Source organism: Carlito syrichta, unplaced genomic scaffold, assembly GCF_000164805.1.
Source record: "Carlito syrichta isolate Samal-C Ts95f unplaced genomic scaffold, Tarsius_syrichta-2.0.1 Scaffold288153, whole genome shotgun sequence".
Taxonomy (NCBI): domain Eukaryota; kingdom Metazoa; phylum Chordata; class Mammalia; order Primates; family Tarsiidae; genus Carlito; species Carlito syrichta.
Window position 1 is genome coordinate 514,334 of NW_007232249.1, and position 18,498 is coordinate 532,831.

Consider the following 18,498-nt stretch of genomic DNA (forward strand, 5'->3'; position numbering starts at 1 on the left):
GGGGGTAGGGGTGATGAGGGTGGCGCTGGCAGTGAGAAGGCATATTGGGAGATGCATACATGGAGCCCTTGCTGAGCTTAGTATCACTCATTATCTTATTGTAGGTGCACACTGGTGCTGGGGGATGGATGCCCATATCATCAGCCTCATTTTACTGTTGAGGAAATGGAGGCTCAAAGGGTCACACAGCAGGAAGTGGTTAAGAAGGGCTGGGTAACTCTGGACCTGGGTTTCATACTCCACAGGCAGCCAAGAAGGAAAAGGTGGGCATCGCATGTGCCCCACGAGGGCTAGACCTGACCCCAAACACAGCCTCTACATGCTTTCATGCTTCCAATGGACTCTGGTGGGCACATATGTCTATCGTTATGTGTCTGTCCTTTACTGGAACAAGCAAGCAATGATGACATGTTTGTGCATCTATAGCTTTGTGTACACATGTGCCTGTGTATTTGTGCCTGTGCATCATTGTGAATGCATGTGCTCTTACGTGAGTTGCCCATGTGTGCATGCTTGAGTATGTACATGCATATGTATATACCAGTGTGTGTATATGCAGATATGCCTTTACACTCTTCTCTTCATGCACACATGGGCTTTAGTATATATTTTGCAGGGCTTGTGGGGGTTCATATATGTGCATATGTGTGCTTGAATGCGCAAATGCATGTACGTGTCATTCACGTTAGTGTGCACTTGCCTTGTGCACATGTGTGAACATGACTGTATGTACCCAGGCATGTTTGTGTGTATACATTTATGCATGTGTATGTATGTACTGTGCATACATGCTTGCATGTGCCTGTGCCTGCATGTATGTGTATTTGGATGCAACAGTCTCTGATCTGCAGAGGTGGCCAGACTCCTCCAGAAAAAAAATTTTTTTTGGAGTTGGAGTCTCACTCTGTTGCCCAGGTTGGAGTGCAGTCGCATGCTCGCAGGCCACTCCAGCGTCAACCAGCTAGGCTTCAGCAATCCTTCCACCTCAGCCTAACTACAGGCCCGCGCTACCATGTCCGGCTAATTTTTTATTTATTGTAGAGACAAGTTCTCACCAAGTTGTCCGGGCTGGTCTTAAACCCGTGGGCTCAGGCAATCCGCTTGCCTCAGCCTCCCAAAGTGCTGGGATTACAGGTTCAGCCACCGAGCCTGGCCCAGAAAATGTTTTGCAGGCCCGTTATCAGATGGAGAAACTGAGTCGCAGAGCAGGTCTGGTGTTCCCTGGGGCATGGAGGATGGGGCTCACCTACCCTGTTCTTGCTCTGTTCCCTTGGGGTGCTCTGGGGCCTGAGTAAGGGCACCACTAGGGCCTGCCTGCCACAACTTAGGGGTCTGGTGCTCTGTGCCAATGCAGGGCACACTGCTGGGCAGAAACAGTTCGAGTCGAGCCCACGGTGTTGATCTCCCGGGCTCTAGAGATTTCCCACTCTCAACCACCATCAGAAAACCCAAACCTTGGGCTCTCAAAGCCCCCTCCAGTGCCCTTGAGCCTCCTGGCTGGATTGCCTCCCTGAAACCTGGCTGCCTTTTAGTTCTCAACTCTGTTTCAGACCCAGGAGACCAAGAGGGGGCACCCAGGGCCCCACACTGAGTACTGAAGCCTGTCTCTAAGGATAGTTGAGTAGATACTGGCTCCTACCATAGACTGGCAGCTTTGACATCCATCCTGCTGAGGAAGGGGGGGATCTGTCCAGAAGCAAGACTGTTCCACTTGTCCCACCTCCAACCTTCAGGCTTCATTCATTCTCTTCTGCCCCACATTGTGAGTAGGCCCTTGGGGGGTGGTCTCTGCAGCCCTTTATGTCACCCACCATTTTGGGGTAGAGCAGGAGCCCAAGTTTATCAAACCAAATGTGGTTTCTACACGTTGGGTTTGTTTAAAGTGGGGCAAATCCACTCCCAGTCCCCACAAAGAAATGGCTTTAAATGCCCCCACCAAGGAGAAAAGACAAAGTCTAGTCCCAGAGCCAGTGTTTATTAGCAAGGTGGAATCCAAGGGTGGCTGTGGCCTGGGCAGCAGAGGGCCACCAGGAGCCCCCACCCATCTACCCAATTGCCCCCCCAGAGCTATTTACACCCATCCCTGAAGCGGTGGGCATAAGGGAGCCCTGGGGAGCCCCTGCAGGCCCCAGGCTTCCACCATGGCCCCTTCTCCCTCATGGATGGGAGCCTCTCCTCAGCCCCGCCTGTGACTGGCCCCATTCCTATGCTCCCAAGCCTCCGATTCAAGGTGGCACAGGAAAAGCTAAGGAGATAGAGGGGGTCAGCCCTGCCCTGGCCAGGCAGGGAGAGGAGAAGGGGCTGAAGGGGCTGCCCCATCCAGGCAGGACTGTTTCTCCTGTCCCCAATAAATAGAGAATAAATACCTGGGAAGGGGCTGGCCTTGACTGAGAGCTCCCATCCCAGGCAGAGGCTAGCATCCCATGATGGCCCCTTCTTCTCTTCTCTGAGTGCATCTCAGCCCCACCCCAGTCTCTAAAGCGGTCATCGCATCTATGTCTGTACCACAGCACGGGGAGCTGACAGCATACATCAACAAAGGTGTACAGTCCATGCCCTTCCAAGTAGGGCTTGCTCCCTCCCTGTGTCCTGCAGATCTTGGTGGTGGCTGTTGAGCAAGTAGACTTCCAGCTGAATCTGGGGACTGTGTGGTCCTGGTCTGGCCCTGCCAACTGGTTGGGCCTGGTTAGGTGGGCTCTGTTTTCTGCCATCTCTGACCAGCATGGATCTAAGTTTTGGATGACGCTTGCCACTGAGGCAGGCTATATTCAACCCACAAATAAATACTGTCTTTGCAGGGGCAGGGTGTAGAATATAGAATATAGATATTTATATATATATATATATATCTTTTATATTAAAAGGAACAAGGGCGAGGCTGGCCCACTGCAGCGCTCAGGCAGCTGGCCTCATGTGTCCGGAGGGTGGTGCCGGCGGTTCCGGGGCTTTTTCTGGTCCTGGAGCTCAGGAGACCTGGGCGCCCCTGGAGCTTCCCTGGGGCTTGGGGGCATATGACGCCAGTAACCCTGGCAGTACTGGTGGATGAGGCCCACTTCGGGCTGAGCCAGCAGCTGGGCCAGCTCCTGGTAAGGAGGTGTGGGGGGGCCTGCACCTGGGGGTGGCGGGGCGCTCACAGCCAGAGGTGGGAAGAGGGCAGCATGGACGGCATCCCGGCCCAGTACATGTAGCTGCACCCGTGTGACGACATGCTTGAAGTTGTTCTCAGTGGCCGTACAGGAATAGAGGCCACGATCACTGAGCTGCAGAGCACGAAGCAACAAGCCTTGCTCTGTGCGCAGGAAGCGGTCTTCTGCACGAATCTGCAGGGGCAGGAGTGGGGGCTTAGAGGCCATGTGACTACCCTGCCACCCTAGCCTCCCAGGTTAGACCAACTTTGTAGCAGTCCATGTAGAGACACCCATGTGGCATTTCCATGTATCAAGAAAAACCCACGTGAGGTTTCCATGTAATGAGATCTCTGAATAAGGGACCTATGCATATTTTCATTTCAGGAGAGATGCTCACAGGGAGTTTCTGTACAAAGTAAATTTTGGAGCACACACACAGAATTTCCATTTAATGAGAATATCCAATTAGGGTACCCATAGAATTTCCGTGTAAAGAGGGACACCTGTAGGGCATTTCCATAAAATGAGGGCCCCATAGAATTTTCATATATTGGAGCTCCCCCACATGATGTTTCTGTACAAGGAGGTATACCCCAGCAGGGTATGCATATGGAATTTTCATGTAAAGAGGCTACCTATAAATGGATTCTGTATAATGAGGCTTGTCACATGGAATTTCCACATAATTCGTTTTACCCAGAAGATTTGCATGTAGGGGAGAGGGTTTGCAAGGGGTTTCACCGAATGCAGGCTGCCCCAGATTGGCTCGTGTACTACACTTTACCCACTGTACAAGGGACTCCCATATCTATGCTGCAGGACATATGCTGTGGGACACAGGAACTTACCTCTCGGCGCCGGTCCCCGGTATCTCGCTGGAACAGCCACTTAACAGTGGCCTGGGGTGAGCGGGGCTGGCATTCAAGGAAGGCCGCGCTACCTGCCACACCGTACTGCACAGACTCCACGGCATTCTTGTTGGCTATAGAGCAAGAGGGGCTGTGAAAGCAGCATTGCCTCTGGGTTGCCTGCTGGCTGGTTCCAGCAGACATGGAGGGGGACTACCCATAAAGGCAGGGCATCCATTCCTTGAGGGGGTGACCAGGGATATCCCATCTCTAAAATCCCCAGCCCATCACTCCCACCAGCCATCTGAGCATCCTTACAGTGGGGGCCCTGTGGGGCGCTATATGGGCTGTATGGGGCTCTGCAGTGTGAGGAGCATTCAGTGGTGGGCCCAACATACTCACCATTGGAGTTGAACCCACGGCACTGCCTGATGGGGTTTCCATGCCGGACATCCTGCCGGCGGCTCCGCCTGGATGAGGATAACTCCTGAAGGAATGCTCCCAGGAACCTCGCCGCCCCCCAGGTCCCTGGAACCCCATGACTCCAGGGGACCCTGTGTCCCCAGGGCAGGATATCTCACCCATAGACTCTCCCAAGGCAATAACACATCCACCTTCAAACCCCCAGGACAGGGGGTTCTGGTGGCTAAAATCCCAGGGGTCTGGTGGCTAAAATCCCAAGGGTCTGGGGGTCCACACCTCTTGGAGGACGCTGTGTAGCGGGAGCAGGCCTGCCCATCCCAGGCACAGTAGGGGTCCCGGGCGAGGCAGCAGTCAGCACAGGCAGCCCCGTATGCCTGGCAGCGGTGCAGGCTCAGGTGTGTGACACCCACGGCTGAGGCTACGTAGAGTTGTTGCTAGGGATAGGGCCGGGGGCAGGGACTGGTCAGTTCCCTTCTCATAACCAGCCCCCATCAGTAGTCAGTTGGGTTGAGTTCCTCTCATCCCTGTTCCTTGTCTGTTTCCCTATCACTGTGCCAAGGGCATGGTCTCAAGGGGATGCAGACTCCATCCCCATGCCTTGCCCACCTTGCCAAAGACTTACCCTCTTGGAAGAGATGGTCATGGTCTTGACAGGTGCTGGGTCCTAGAAGAAGAAAAGGAGCAGCTTGGGATTCCAGGGCCCCTCCCTGCCCTAACCTAGGGGTCTAAGGTCAGGGGCTGGGACTGGGGAGGGTCAAAATGGATAGAACAGAACTGGATGGTGTCACACCTACCTTGAAGACCTCCACCTCCTCCAACATGAGCTCTTCCATTTCCTGGTCATCCTTGGGTAACACAATGACCTTCTGCACTGTCCCGCGGTCTGGAACGGGCCGAGCAGGGCCTCAGTGGGGCTGGGGATGCTGGGGAAGGGGCATCAGCCTCAGCCCCTTCACCCACCAGGGCCCAAGTCCCCCTAGAGCATTGAGCAGGAGCTCTGTGCCAAGGTTGAATGAGAATTTCCCCAGGATGAAAGGAAGAGGGCAGAGGGTACTGGCCCAGGAGACAGGGGTCATGCCCAGGGTCAGCCCCCTCAACCTTCATATCGGGCCCTGTTAAGAACAGGACGCTGGGACATTCCCCTCTGCTGAGGGCTGCTGGAACCATAGTGGGTATGCTTTGGCATGTGTGTGCACACATGAACATGTGGGTCAGTATTTGGAACCACATATCCTGGAGATGTCTACCATCTGTCTCTAACCCTTTCCTGTCATACATGAATCCCCAGATGCCCAGTGTCCTTGCTCTCCTGAACCTCTGGGGATGGGGGTGGGGAAGGGAATGGGGTTTTCCCATCCCCAGCCCCAGTTATCCCAGCCATAGGGAGAAGGGTCCAAAGGATGAGGATGATAGTTGACCTTGATGAGCCTGCAGCAACCCCTAGCAGGGTGGGTCCCAGCCCCACGGATGTGTACCACCCACCCAGTGGGCCCAGCGTGGGAGGGACCAGGAGCAGCAGTGGGTACCTGTGCCCAGGAAAAGCACCTCATAGCGCCCGTCAGCTGCATCCACCTGGTCCACAGCGACAGTAGTCAGACGGTAGGGAGCACCTGTGCGGACCACTAGGGGCCGCCGCTGTAGAGGGTACACGGCCTGGTACATGAGTGGGTGGCTACGCATGAAATTGATCACTTCGTCAGGATAGTCCTTGGTAGACTTCATGGATGGTGTGAAGGTTCCGCCAGGGCACTGCAGGCAGGTGATTAGTGTCAGTGCCAGGCTGCCTGGGCAGTGCATGCTGGACTCATGAAATTCAGGAGAGGCCTCTGTACTGTCTGTCCCCACCACCCCTACCTGCTCCTCTCCTCAAAACCCCTTCTCCAGGTTTCTGCCCAACCTCTCCACAGGTCCTGCTCTGGCCACAGTCCCAAAACATCATATGGTCAAATCCCATGATCACTTCCCTGGCCTCATGTGCCATCATAACATTGTGGCAGCATTTCACAGAGCTGGACACTCCCTTTCCATGTCCTCATCCCCACCCTGTTGTTCCCTTCCTCTCAAGCTCACTAGTTTAGTCTCACTAGTCTCTCTCCTGCACAGCAGGACTATAGGCCTGAAGTCGCTGTCACACACCAGGCATTCTCTCTGAGGCTGTTCTCTCTGCTTGGGGCTCAGCCTGCTCCCCACCCTGCAGCCAGCTTACTCTGGCCCATTCTCTCAACTCCAAGCTACCTCTGGGGGAAGGCCTTCCCTGACCTCTGTTGAGACTAGCTTCCCCATTCCAGTGCTGACCACATAGAGCCAGTACTGCATTAGTTCACACTGTTTAGACCCCTACAGTGGCCCATGTCACACCAAAATAAAATGAAATGATCCTCATTGCCACAGAGACCCTACAGGCCTAGCCTGCCCACACCCCATCTCCTTGGCTACTGTTCGACACTGAGCTCATCTCCAGCCTGCCTCCAGCTTTTGCCTGGAAGACTCTTGCCTCCAACCTCCAGCTTCCAAGCAGCCCCTCAGAGGGTCCTCCATGGGCCCTCCAGACCCAGTCCACCACCTTTGCCTCAGGATCCTGGCTGGGTTCCCCCACGTGAATGGTGGGTTTATGTGTGCTATGTACCACCCTCCTGACTGGCTGGGGGCTATGTCTGCAAAGGGGCTGACCCAGAGCAGGCCTCTTCGGAGGGGAAGGGAAAAGGCTGAGTGAGTGGAGTCCTTACCGTGCCAGGCCGTGGGTAGGGCATCTTCCCTGAGAAGGGCATCCACTGGTAGTTGGGGCCCTCCTTGTGGGCAAAGGGCCCATTGAAGACCATGCGAATGTCAGCCATGGAGTAGACACACACGGCAGAGCCTCGGAACACGGAGCTGTGTACAGGGTATGCTGCTGCTATGGGCAGGGCTGACCTTGACCCAGGGTCCCCCCCCAACCTGTCCCCACCCCATCCCACCGCTTGCCACCAGGCTGGGGTCCTCCACAAGTTATAAACCACCCCCCCAATCCAGCCACACCTTGCCACTGCTGGCCCTAACCCCAGCCTCACCCTGAGGAGGTAAAGACAGCATAAATGACAGGGTTCCTCACATCCTGGGTCTGCTGGACAAACACATCCTCTGGGGACAGAGGGAGAAGGTACTGGGAGGGTGCCTTAGACAGGAACCCCAGGGCCCTCTCTATCCTGCCCAGAGGAAGGAGCCCACCACAGGCACCCTGACCATCCACCCAGTCTCCATTCTTTCCATCTTAGCCGTAGCACCCTGCCTGTCTGCTGGGCACTCACGGAGCTCGTCAAAGTGAGTCTCAATGCCATCCTCGCCTGGCACGGAGCAGACAAGCCGTGCCTTCAGGAATGTGCTCCACTTGTTGACCAGGCAGCAATGACCACCATCATCATTCTGGAGATGGGGGCAAGAGGCCAGGTTAGAACAACTCACTCATCCCCCAAAACCTAGCTAGAGCTGGAGAAGGGCTGACAGAGTCAGGCCTGGCAGAGAGGGCTAGCAAATGCATACCAAGCAGATGCGCCCGATGCGGGCGTACACAGCGGGGCTCTGTGGCGCCTCTGCCGACCGCTCGCGGAAGAAGAAGTACAGCTTGTCATCATTGCGCTCTGCACTGTCAGGAATGAGCTCGGCATGGATGAACGAAGGGTCTGCAGGTGGGCAGGGGTCAGCTGGGTGAGCCCCTACTCTGGTGGTGCCCCCTTTCCTGAACAGAATCCTCGGCCAGGTACAAGAACATCCCAACTCTTCTCCAGATAAGACATTACCCTGCCTCAGTTAGTCACAGCCTGAAAACTACCCCATATGTGCTTCTTTATGATCTTGCCATAACTCAGACACACCGCCCACCAAAGGTCTCTCGGCTGTACTCACCATTGAGCCATCGGGAGTTGTACTGATCTGTGCGCATGGCCGTCTGCTTTCCAAGTGTGCGGAAGATGGCTGCATCTGTGCCCATAAAATCGATGTACACACCTGCATAAAGCTCCTCATCTGTGGGTGGGACAGTGGGTCAGTTGGGGGACTGCCCTTTGCTAGGCCAGGGCACAGCTCGAAGGACCTCTGGACAGGGTCCTGTCTCCTGCCTCAGGCTCCCCAGGGCATGATCATATGTCCATTAGGGTACTGGTAAATGTTTACAACTGACTCTGAGAGAGTTGAGATTAGTAGCAATCAGCTCTGATTAGCAGCAATAGCCAGTTTCTGTGGTGTAAATGCTCACAATCATGGCTGATTTCAAGGTACCAACCTGAAGTCACCGAAAGCAGAGTTGGGAGCAGCTGCCAATACCAGTGTATATAGTATTTCTACCCCACAGATACAGTAGATGTAAATAACCTCAAGAACATAGATAACAATCAATGCAGTAAAATAATTAGGAAGTACAGGCATACCTTTGTTTATTGCACTTTGCTTAATGTACATTACAGATACTATTTTTTACAAAATGTCAGATTATGGCAACCCAGTGTTGAGCAAGTCTATTGTGCCATTTTTTCAACAGCATGTGCTCACTTCATGTCTCTGTGTCACATGTTGGTAATTCTTGCAATATTTCAAACTTTATTATTATATATTTTTTATTTTTTTCAAGTCGGAGTCTCACTCTGTTGCCTAGGCTAGACTGCAGTGGCACACTCATGGCCACCGCAGCTTCAACTTGCTGGACTCAGGTGATCCTTCCACCTCAGCCTTCCAAGTAGCCAGAACTATAGGCGCGTACTACCACGCCTGGCTAATTTTTTGATTTATTGTAGAGATGAGGGCTCGCCAAGTTGCCCAGGCTGGTCTCGAACCCCTGGGCTCAGGCAATCCTCTCACCTCAGCCTCCCAAAGTGCTGGGATTACAGGCATGAACCACCATGCTCAGTTATTATTATATTTTTTATGGCAATCTGAGATCAGTGATCTTTGATGTTACTATTGAAATAGTTCTGGGGCACTAAGAATGGAGTCCACATGAGATAGTGAACTTAACTGAAAAATGCTGTGTGTGTTCTGCCTGCTTCACTGACTGGTTGGTCCCCTGTCTCTCTCCCTCTCCTCAGAACATACTATTTCCTGAGAAACAATCATATTGAAACAAGGCCCATTAATAGTCCCACATTGGCCTCTAAGTGTTTAAGTGAAAAGAAGAATCATATGTCTCTCGCTTTAAATTGAAAGCCAGAAATGATTAAACTTAGTGAGAAAAGCATGTTGGAAGCTGAAATAAGCCAAAAGCTTGGACTCGTACACCAGTTTGTGAATGCAAAGGAATAATTCTTGGAGAAAATTAAAAGTGCTACTCCAGTGAACACACAAGTGATAAGAAAGCAAAACAAGCCGGGCTCGGTGGCTCAGCCTGTAATCCCGCGCCTTTGGGAGGCTGAGGTGAGTGAATTGCCTGAGCCCGCGGGTTCGAGACCCGCCTGGGCGGCAAGACCTCGTCTCTACAATAAATCAAAAAATCAGCCGGGCGTGGTGGCGCATGCCTGTAATTCCGGCTACTCGGAAGGCTGAGGCGGAAGGATCGCCGGAGCCCAGCAGGTCGAGGCTGCGGTGGCCGGGAGCGGCCACTGCACTCCAGTCTGGGCGACAGAGTGAGACTCCAACTCAAAAAAAAAAAAAAAAGAAAGCAAAACAGCCCTACCAGTCATACAGAGAAGGTTTTAGTGGTCTGGATAGAAGATTAAACCAGCTACAAGTCGGGCTTAGTGGCTCAGCCTGTAATCCCGCGCTTTGGGAGGCTGAGGTGAATGAATTGCCTGAGCCCGCGGGTTTGAGACCCGCCTGGGTAACTTGGCGAGACCTCATCTCTACAATAAATCAAAAAATTAGCCGGGCGTGGTAGCGCCTGTAGTTCCAGCTACTTGGGAGGCTGAGGCGGAAGGATCATCGGAGCCCAGCAGGTCAAGTCTGCGGTGTCCAGGAGCGGCCCCTGCACTCCAGTCTGGGTGACAGAGTGAGACTCCAACTCAAAAAAAAAACCAGCTACAACATTCTCTTAAGCCAAAGCCTAATCCAGAGTAAGACCCTAACTCGCTTCAATTCTGTGAAGACTGAGAGAGGTGAGGAAGCTGCAGAAGAAAAATTGGAAGCTAGCAGAAGTAGGTTTGCAAGGTTTAAAGAAAGAAGCCATGTACAGAACATAAAAATGAAAGGTGAAGCAGCAAGTGCTGATGGAGAAGCCGCAGCAAGTTATCCAGAAGATCTAGCTAAGATCATTGATGAAGGTACCTACACAGAATGACAGATTTTCAATGTAGGTAAAACAGCCTTCTATTAGGATAAGATGCCATCTAGGACTTTCCTAGCTAGAGAGAAATCAAGGCCTGGCTTCAAAGCTTCAAAGGACAGGCTGACTCTCTTAGGGGCTAATGCAACTAGCGGCTTTAAGTTGAAGCCACTGTTCAAATACCATTCTGAAAATCTTAGGACCCTTAAGAATTACACTAAATCTACTCTGCCTATGCTCTACAAATGGAAAAATAAAGCCTGAATGACAGCATATCTGATTACAGCATGGTCTATTGAATATTTTGAGCCCACTGTTGAGACCTACTGCTTAGAAAAAAAAAAAAAAGATTTCTTTTAAGGTATTACTGCTCATTAACAATGCACCCAGTCATCCAAGAGCTCTGATGGAAATATATAAGGAGACAGATGTTGTTTTCATGCCTGCTAACACAGCATCTATTCTGCAGCTCATAGATCAAGGAGTAATTTCAACTTTCAAGTTTTATTATTTATAAAATACATTCCATAAGGCTATAGCTGATAGGTTTGGGCAAAGTAAATTGGAAACCTTCTGGAAGAAATTTCAATTCTAGATGCCATTAAGAACATTCATGAGACTAGGTGTGGCAGCTCATGCCTGTAGTCCCAGCACTTTGGGAGGCTGAGGTAGGAGGATTGCTTGAGCCCAGAAGTTTGAGACCAGCCTGGGCAACATAGTGAGACCTCATCTCTACCAAAAAAAAAAATTATCCAGGGGAGGTGGCATGCACCTGTAATCCCAGCCACTCAGGAAGGTGAGACAGGAGGATCACAACCAGAAGGTCAAGGCTGCAGCGAACCATGACTGTGCCCCTGCACTCCAACCTGGGCAACAGAGTGAGATCCTCCTCTCCCCAAAAAAAGAACATTCATAATTTGATTCATGGGAGGACGTAAAAATAACAACATTAATAGGAGTCAGAAGACATTAATTCTAACCCTCATGGATGACTTTCAAGGGTTCAAGTCACTACACATGTGGTGGAAATAGCAAGAGAACTAGAATTAGAACCTAAAGATTGACTGAAATGCTGCCACTCCTTGTAAAACTTGGAATGCGTGAGGAGTTGCTTCTTATGGATGAGCAAATAAAGTAGTTTCTTTCTTTCTTTTTTTGAGACAGGGTCTCACTCCATTGCCAAGCTGGAATGCCGTGGCACGATCCAGGCTTGCCACAATTTCGACCTCCTGGGCTCAGGTGATCCTCCTCCACTTCAGTCTCCCCCCATAGCTGGGACTACAGGTGCATGCCACCACACCCAGCAGCTAATTTTTAAAATTTTTTGTAGAGATGAGATCTCACTATGTTGCCCAGTCTGAAGATAGTGGTTTCTTGAGATGGCATCTACTCCCAGTGGAGATGCTGTGAACATTGTAGAAATGACAACAAAGAATTTAGAATATTACACAAACTTAGTGGAAAAAGCAGTTATAGGATTTGAGAGGATGACTCCAGTTTTGAAAGAAGTTGTTGTGGGTAAAATGCCATCTAACAACATTGCATGCTACAGAGAAATATTTCACAAAAGGAAGAGTCCATCCATGAGCAAAGTTCATTGTTGATTTATTGAGTTGGAGTGAGACCCTGTCTCTCCAGGGGCAGAGGTCACACATTCAGACTATTGCTGCCAGGTGTGGTGACTCACAACTAGAATCCCAGTTCTTTGGGAGGTGGAGGTGAGAGGATTGTCTGAGCCCACAGGTTTGAGACCAGCCTGGGCAACATGGCGAGACCTTGTCACTACAGTAAATAAAAACATTATCTGGGTGTGGTGGTGTGCATCTATAGTTCCAGCTACTTGGAAGGCTGAAGCAGAAGGATTGCCTGAGCCCAGCAGGTTGAGGCTGTGGTAGCCATGAGCGTGCCACTGCACTGCAGCCTGAGTGACAGAGTGAGACTCTGACTCAAAAAAAAAAAAGATTGCCACAGCCACCTCAGCCTTCACCAGATACTGCCCTGGTCAGTCAGCAGTTGTCAACATGGAGACAAGGGCCTCACAGCAAAAAGATTACAACTTACTGAAGGCTCAGATGACCATTAGCACTTTTTAGAAATAAAGTATTTCAGCCGGGCTCAGTGGCTCAGCCTGTAATCCCGTGCCTTTGGGAGGCTGAGGTGAGTAGATTGCCTGAGCCTGAGGGTTCAAGACCCGCCTGGGCAGGCGAGACCTCATCTCTACAATAAATAAAAAAATTAGCCAGGCGTGGTAGCGAGCACCTGTAGTTCCAGCTACATGGAAGGCTGAGGCGGAAGGATCACCGGAGCCCAGCAGGTTGAGGCTGCGGTGGCCGGGAGCGGCCACTGCACTCCAGTCTGGGCAACAGAGTGAGACTCCAACTCAAAAAAAAAAAAGTATTTTAAATCAAGGCATGTATACTTTTTAGACCTGCTTTATTGTGTTAGTCACTTCATTGCAGTAGTCTGGAACCAAACTCACAATATCTCTGAGGTATGCCTGTAAATGAGTTTTGAGTATTTCCTAATATTTTATGTTACTGTTACCATTGTTTTATTATTTAACTGGAAGCCGGGCTCGGGGGCTCAGCCTGTAATCCCACGTTTTGGGAGGCTGTGGTGAGTGAATTGCCTGAGCCCGCAGGTTTGAGGCCCACAGGTTTGAGACCCGCCTGGGCAACTTGGCGAGACCTCATCTCTACAATAAATAAAAAAAAAACTAGCTGGGCATGGTAGCATGTGCCTGTAGTTCCAGCTACTCGAAAGGCTAAGTGGGAAGGACCGCCGGAGCCCAGCAGGTCGAGGCTGCAGTGGCCGGGAGTGGCCACCGCACTCCAGTCTGGGCGACAGAGTGAGACTCCAACTCAAAAAAAAAAAAAAAATTAATTGGAGATTGATATGGTTAAATTTTAATAATAGCTATGTTTAACAACTGGTTCAAAAAGTTCCTGATCATTTAACAGTCTACCTGGCTCTAGCCCACCACATCACATCTTCTGAGACTTCCCCTAGGCAGGCCCTGTCTTCCCTCATCAGATTCTCTGGTTTGGGCTCTGCCATTAGGCTGGTACCTTTTCGTTCACCAAGAGTGGGAGAATAATACCTGCCCCCTAGCTCCGGGGCCTTTCCCAGGCTTGCAGGTGGCACAGTGTCCAACAGAAACTCTGAGAGGTAGACTGGGTTGAGCAGTCAAAAAATAGGCAGCATGCATGGGCCCAGGTCAGTGGAAGGCTTGCTCAACTTGGGGTTGGGGACAGCAGCTGCTCCAGACAGAACTCCTCTTCAAAGAACAGCCCCTAACTCTTGCAAACACCTGCCCAGACCAGAAACATGCTCCCCACAGCTGGTCACGGGGCCAGAAATCTCCATCGGTACTTCCCTATGGGTCTTTCGCAGCCTCCCAGATATACCAAGAACATGAGAACACCACCTCATATCAGCCCCAATACACACTCAGTTTGTCTTCTCTTCTGGGCAGCCTAAAGTCAGGAGATTTCTGAGCATTACAGGGACCACACTGTGAGTTTCGGGGTAGGACCTGGCTCTTCAGCCCCCCATTTGGAGGCTAGGGGATAGGGACTCATACCATTTAGTCTCTGCTCCTCAGCTCACACGGGGATCAGATCTGCACACCACCCCACCCCCACCAGGTGAGACCCCATTGGGAGATTCAGAGACAGCCTGGTCACTGTCTTTGCCCTGAAATAAGTGTTGGTGCCACGCCCACCCTTCCAGGGGCAGAGGTCACACATTCAGACTATAAAACCAAAGTGGAGAGGGGTCACTCACTGATGAGGGCTGAGGCTGTGTCCAGCTTGGGGTCGTACGGACACTTGCCCTTTCCTGACTCGAGTCGTTCAGGCTCCAGGTAGAAGATGTAATCCTGCAGGGCAGAGGGGGGCTCAGCACCATCCAGGGCAGTTCTTCAGCCAAAGTGAATAAGGGTCTTCAGGTTCCCAGAGCAAGAACTAGTCCACAGGGATACCTGAGTCTACCACTGCATTCCCCAGAGCTCCTCAGGCTTGAACCCCACCCAGCCAGGTCTCCCAGGGCAAGACCATGCTGTGGGTTCCAGGGGAGGTGTTTCCTAATCTCAGGTCTCAGGTAAGACCTGGGAATCCAGTCTAGGAGGGCTCCACCTTGGGGGCCATGTGACAGGCATAAGGTAAGCTTGGAGGAGTTGAAGCCCCTCCATGCCAACTGGCTCAAGAAGACCCTGGCCATGGCCCCATTTGGCACAACTCTTTCAGTTGTGGCTGCCTGTCTTGGGCCAAGGAGGGGCTGCAGACCTGGACAAGGCAGGGGGCACTGGGTAAGGGCCTGAAGTCATGTCCTTTGCCATCAGATCTGACCAGGTCAGAGAGTTCTAAGGTTACTATGTCCCAGGCTTTGTGCCCTACCTGTGGTACTCAGGATGAACCCTTGGACCATGGCCTTTTCCTGTCCCTGAGCAGAGCCCCCAAGCTCTGTATTTCTTCCCAGGGACCCAGAAGTTGAGGGGTCTAGCCTAGACCACATGGAATTCACAAAACCCCCCATGCCTCCCAGCTCAGCCTGGAAGATGCTAGGGAGGAAGGCTGGTGAAGGCACTGGGACCAGGATGAGTTCATGGACCACAAGGGAAAGGCAGGGAAAAGGGAAGGAAAGCGGGGAGGAGAGAGGAACAGAGGCAGGAGGAGGTAGCAGCAGGGGGCAGGATGGGGATGGGAAGGGGCACACAGGCCTGCTTCCAGTTACACTCTGCACACGTGACTTTCTGCACACACAGGGGCTGCACACACAGCTGGGCACGCATCACTGCCAGCACACGGAACCCCTGCTCACACTCTAGACACACACCACCGAATCTGAGTGATCCTGCTGTTCAGCATTCCCCACCACATACACACTCTATCATTCACCGGCAGCCCCTGCCCCCCTGCCCGCCCCTGCCCAGCCCCACCTCTCCCAGCCCAGACCCAGGTCATGAATAGTAGATAGACACCACCCCAGGAGAAAAGAGCCCCAAGTATGTGAGTGTGCAAGACGCCATTGTCCACCAGATGACCCGTGGGAGGCAGGGAGCATGGACACCCAGCAGTAATATGTCAAACTGCACACATGTGCCATGCTTCCACTCTGGGTGCCCAAGTGCCTGTTGGTGTGCTTTTGTGTGTCTACACACATGCAGAGGACCGAGGCATGGTTGTCCCCAGGGCTCCTGTCTTCCCCACCTGGTAGCTTCATGATTTCTTGCCTGCAGGGATCACACTGAGGCTGACATGATTCCAGCTGGGAATGCCTTCTGAGCCTGAGGGCACTGCAGGGGAAGGGGTGGGCATGGGTGGGGGCACAGTGGTAGAGGCCTTGGGGAAGCTGGCCTGGGATACAAGGCCCCGGGTGAGTTCAGCTCAGAGACAGTGCTGTCTGGTAAAGGCCTAGAGGGATGAGGCCCACCTGGCGTGGGGCTGTGGGTGTCGGGCGGAGGGCACCATCCGTGGCTCTGCTGCCGCGGCCTCTGACCACCTGCGCCTGGGTCCATGATGTGGCCTGAGAAGATGAAGAACAGGAGTTAGAGCTGGGGGTGGTAGGGGCTGGGGGAGCGGGCTCGGGCTGCCAGCCTCTCATACCACACGGGCCAGAAACACATGTGGGCACATGGGCCCTCAGAGCACATCTATGCACATGTACATACACACAAGCTTAGCATACGCCTGCACACATATGTGCCCCTTAGATCCAGTCACTCTCACACATGCCTTACAAAGTCATACCACTTCACACACATGCCCACATGGAAATGGAAAAGGGCAGAAGCAGGCAGGAGGGGGCAGAGCTGGGGAAGGGGCAGCTCCCCCCACCCTCCTGGACCTGGAGAGGAAGGCAGCTCTCCCCCAGGCCATATGGCAGAAGCTGACCCAGGTGTCCAGCCTCCCGATGCTGAGGCCCCTGCCAGGCCCTCTGGCTTGTCTGCAGGGGCACAGTCCGCAGGCAAAGCCAAGAGAGCTGTTGCCACATATGGAGCAAGTGCTTACTATATGCCAGGTACAGTGCTAGGAGCTTTGGGAGCATTAGCTCACTGCCTCCTCCTCATACCGACCTGTGAGAAAGGCAGCTGTTAGCCCCATTTCCAAATGAAGAAACTGAGGCTCAGTGAGGTGAAAAAAGTCACTCACCCAAGGTCACAGGGCTCAGAAGTGGCAGGGCTGGGCTCAAGCCCATCCTCCCATCAGGACTCGAATGCAGTCACCAGTGGGGGCAGCATAGGGCAAGCTTGGACTGGGCTTACCTGGGCACGACGACCGCGGTTCACGTAGGTGCACATGGGATTGTAGGCACCTGTCCCGCACACATATAGGTGTGTTCGGTTCCAGGGCTGGATAAGGCGGACGAAGTTTCCACACTCGCCCTGGGGCCAGAGGGAAAGTTGTGTATGTGCCCAGATCCCTGCCCGGCCCTGCTCCCTCTCTGGGGTCACCTGCCCCCCTTGCCATCTGTGGACCCCACTACACTCACGTTGCCATCCTTGCCTGAGAGAACACACTCCTCAATGCGCTGTGGGGAGGCCGCCCAGTGGATCTGCCAGAGATGGGGGTCAGAGGGTGCAGCCTGTTGGACAGTGCCCCGGGCCCTGGGGTTCCATGCCCCTCACCCTCCAGGCCCCACATATGAGCCAGCCCTTACAATGAGGGGCTCACGGTTGATGTCGTGCAGATCCAGGGACAACACGTAATCCTTGCTGCCCACATACATACGGTCATGGTCTTCGTCCTTTAGCAGGATTCGATAGTCAGTTGTGTTGAGCAGAAAGTTGAAGAAGTGGGCAGTGCCTGTGGCCTTAAGCTCTGTGGGTGGAAGGCAGGCCACCAGTTAGGGCCTTCAGGAGACCATCCAGTCATACCTTCTTTGACAGAGGAAAGATGCCTGGGTTTCACTCAGGTCCCCTACCACACATTAGTCTTTTTTTTTTTTGAGTTGGAGTCTCACTCTGTCACCCAGACTGGAGTGCAGTGGCCACTCCCGGCCACCGCAGCCTCGACCTACTGGGCTCAGGCGATTCTTCCGCCTCAGCCTTCCAAGTAGCTGGAACTACAGGCATGCGCTACCACACCCAGCTAGCTTTTGATTTATTGTAGAGATGAGGTCTTGCCAGGCGGGTCTCGAACTCGCGGGCTCAGGCAATCCACTCACCACACATTGGTCTTAAACCCCCAACTTAGCTCCCTCTAGAGCCTGACAGGCTAGGAGGAGAAACTAGGACATGAAGGCAGGCCAGGGAAGGGGCCACACCCAAAGCTAAACCCTTGATTCAGAGACAGCCCCAGCCAGTGTCTAGGTCTCAGTGTCTAGGTATCAGAAAGCGCAGTGGGTGCAGGGTTTGTGACAGCATCAAAGAGTCTTTGCTCAGGGTGGGGCCAGCTTCATCCAGGGACCTAAAAGGGATAATGAGCAGATGGGGGTGGGCTAGGTATATCTGGGACAGCCTGCAGACACTGGCATAGAACCTAGGTGCCCTATTCTCACCCCAGCTGCCCACCAGGCAGAGGGCACAACTGGTGCACAGCAATGTCCCAACTTGGTCTGGCAGGTTAACCAGGACACCAGAAAGCCCTGCTTAGAACCATGCTGCCCTACAGACCCCAGCTTCCCCCAGGCCCCATAAGACTGCTAATGGTGAAACTCAGGTCACTGTGAATAGTCAGGACAGTCATTTCTAGGAAAAAGCCTCTTCCCTGGTACTACAGAGTCCCCAGGGCTGAGGGCAGGGTCCAGTTGGGTTTTCTGTTTTTTCTTCTGCCTGAGTCCAGCAGCCTTGGCCCACCTACCCACAGGATTCTGGAGGTTAAGTCCTCCTCCCTGGGGATGAAGGACAGGAGGGAGCTCAGCCAATGACAGGCCA

At 52.8% G+C, this 18,498-nt stretch overlaps 1 protein-coding gene across 2 annotated transcripts in view; it reads right to left on the reverse strand.

The window, feature by feature from the left end:
• Positions 1-1,954: 1,954 nt before the first annotated feature.
• Positions 1,955-18,498, reverse strand: part of SEMA3F (semaphorin 3F) — a 30,474-nt gene continuing 13,930 nt past the window's right edge. The window contains exons 2-18 of one of the 2 annotated variants that reach the window (XM_008053438.1): positions 17,283-17,443; positions 17,115-17,177; positions 16,888-17,007; positions 16,056-16,148; positions 14,409-14,502; positions 8,279-8,398; positions 7,916-8,055; positions 7,684-7,798; positions 7,447-7,516; positions 7,126-7,270; positions 5,926-6,148; positions 5,194-5,282; positions 5,022-5,063; positions 4,676-4,833; positions 4,379-4,446; positions 3,977-4,110; positions 1,955-3,320 (exon numbers count right to left, since the gene is read on the reverse strand). In XM_008053438.1, the coding sequence (XP_008051629.1) occupies positions 2,910-3,320; positions 3,977-4,110; positions 4,379-4,446; positions 4,676-4,833; positions 5,022-5,063; positions 5,194-5,282; positions 5,926-6,148; positions 7,126-7,270; positions 7,447-7,516; positions 7,684-7,798; positions 7,916-8,055; positions 8,279-8,398; positions 14,409-14,502; positions 16,056-16,148; positions 16,888-17,007; positions 17,115-17,177; positions 17,283-17,443 (2,246 nt within the window). In that variant the 3' untranslated portion in view covers positions 1,955-2,909. The remainder of the gene's footprint in view (positions 3,321-3,976; positions 4,111-4,378; positions 4,447-4,675; positions 4,834-5,021; positions 5,064-5,193; positions 5,283-5,925; positions 6,149-7,125; positions 7,271-7,446; positions 7,517-7,683; positions 7,799-7,915; positions 8,056-8,278; positions 8,399-14,408; positions 14,503-16,055; positions 16,149-16,887; positions 17,008-17,114; positions 17,178-17,282; positions 17,444-18,498) is intronic. The other variant, XM_008053439.1, reaches the window with a different exon arrangement.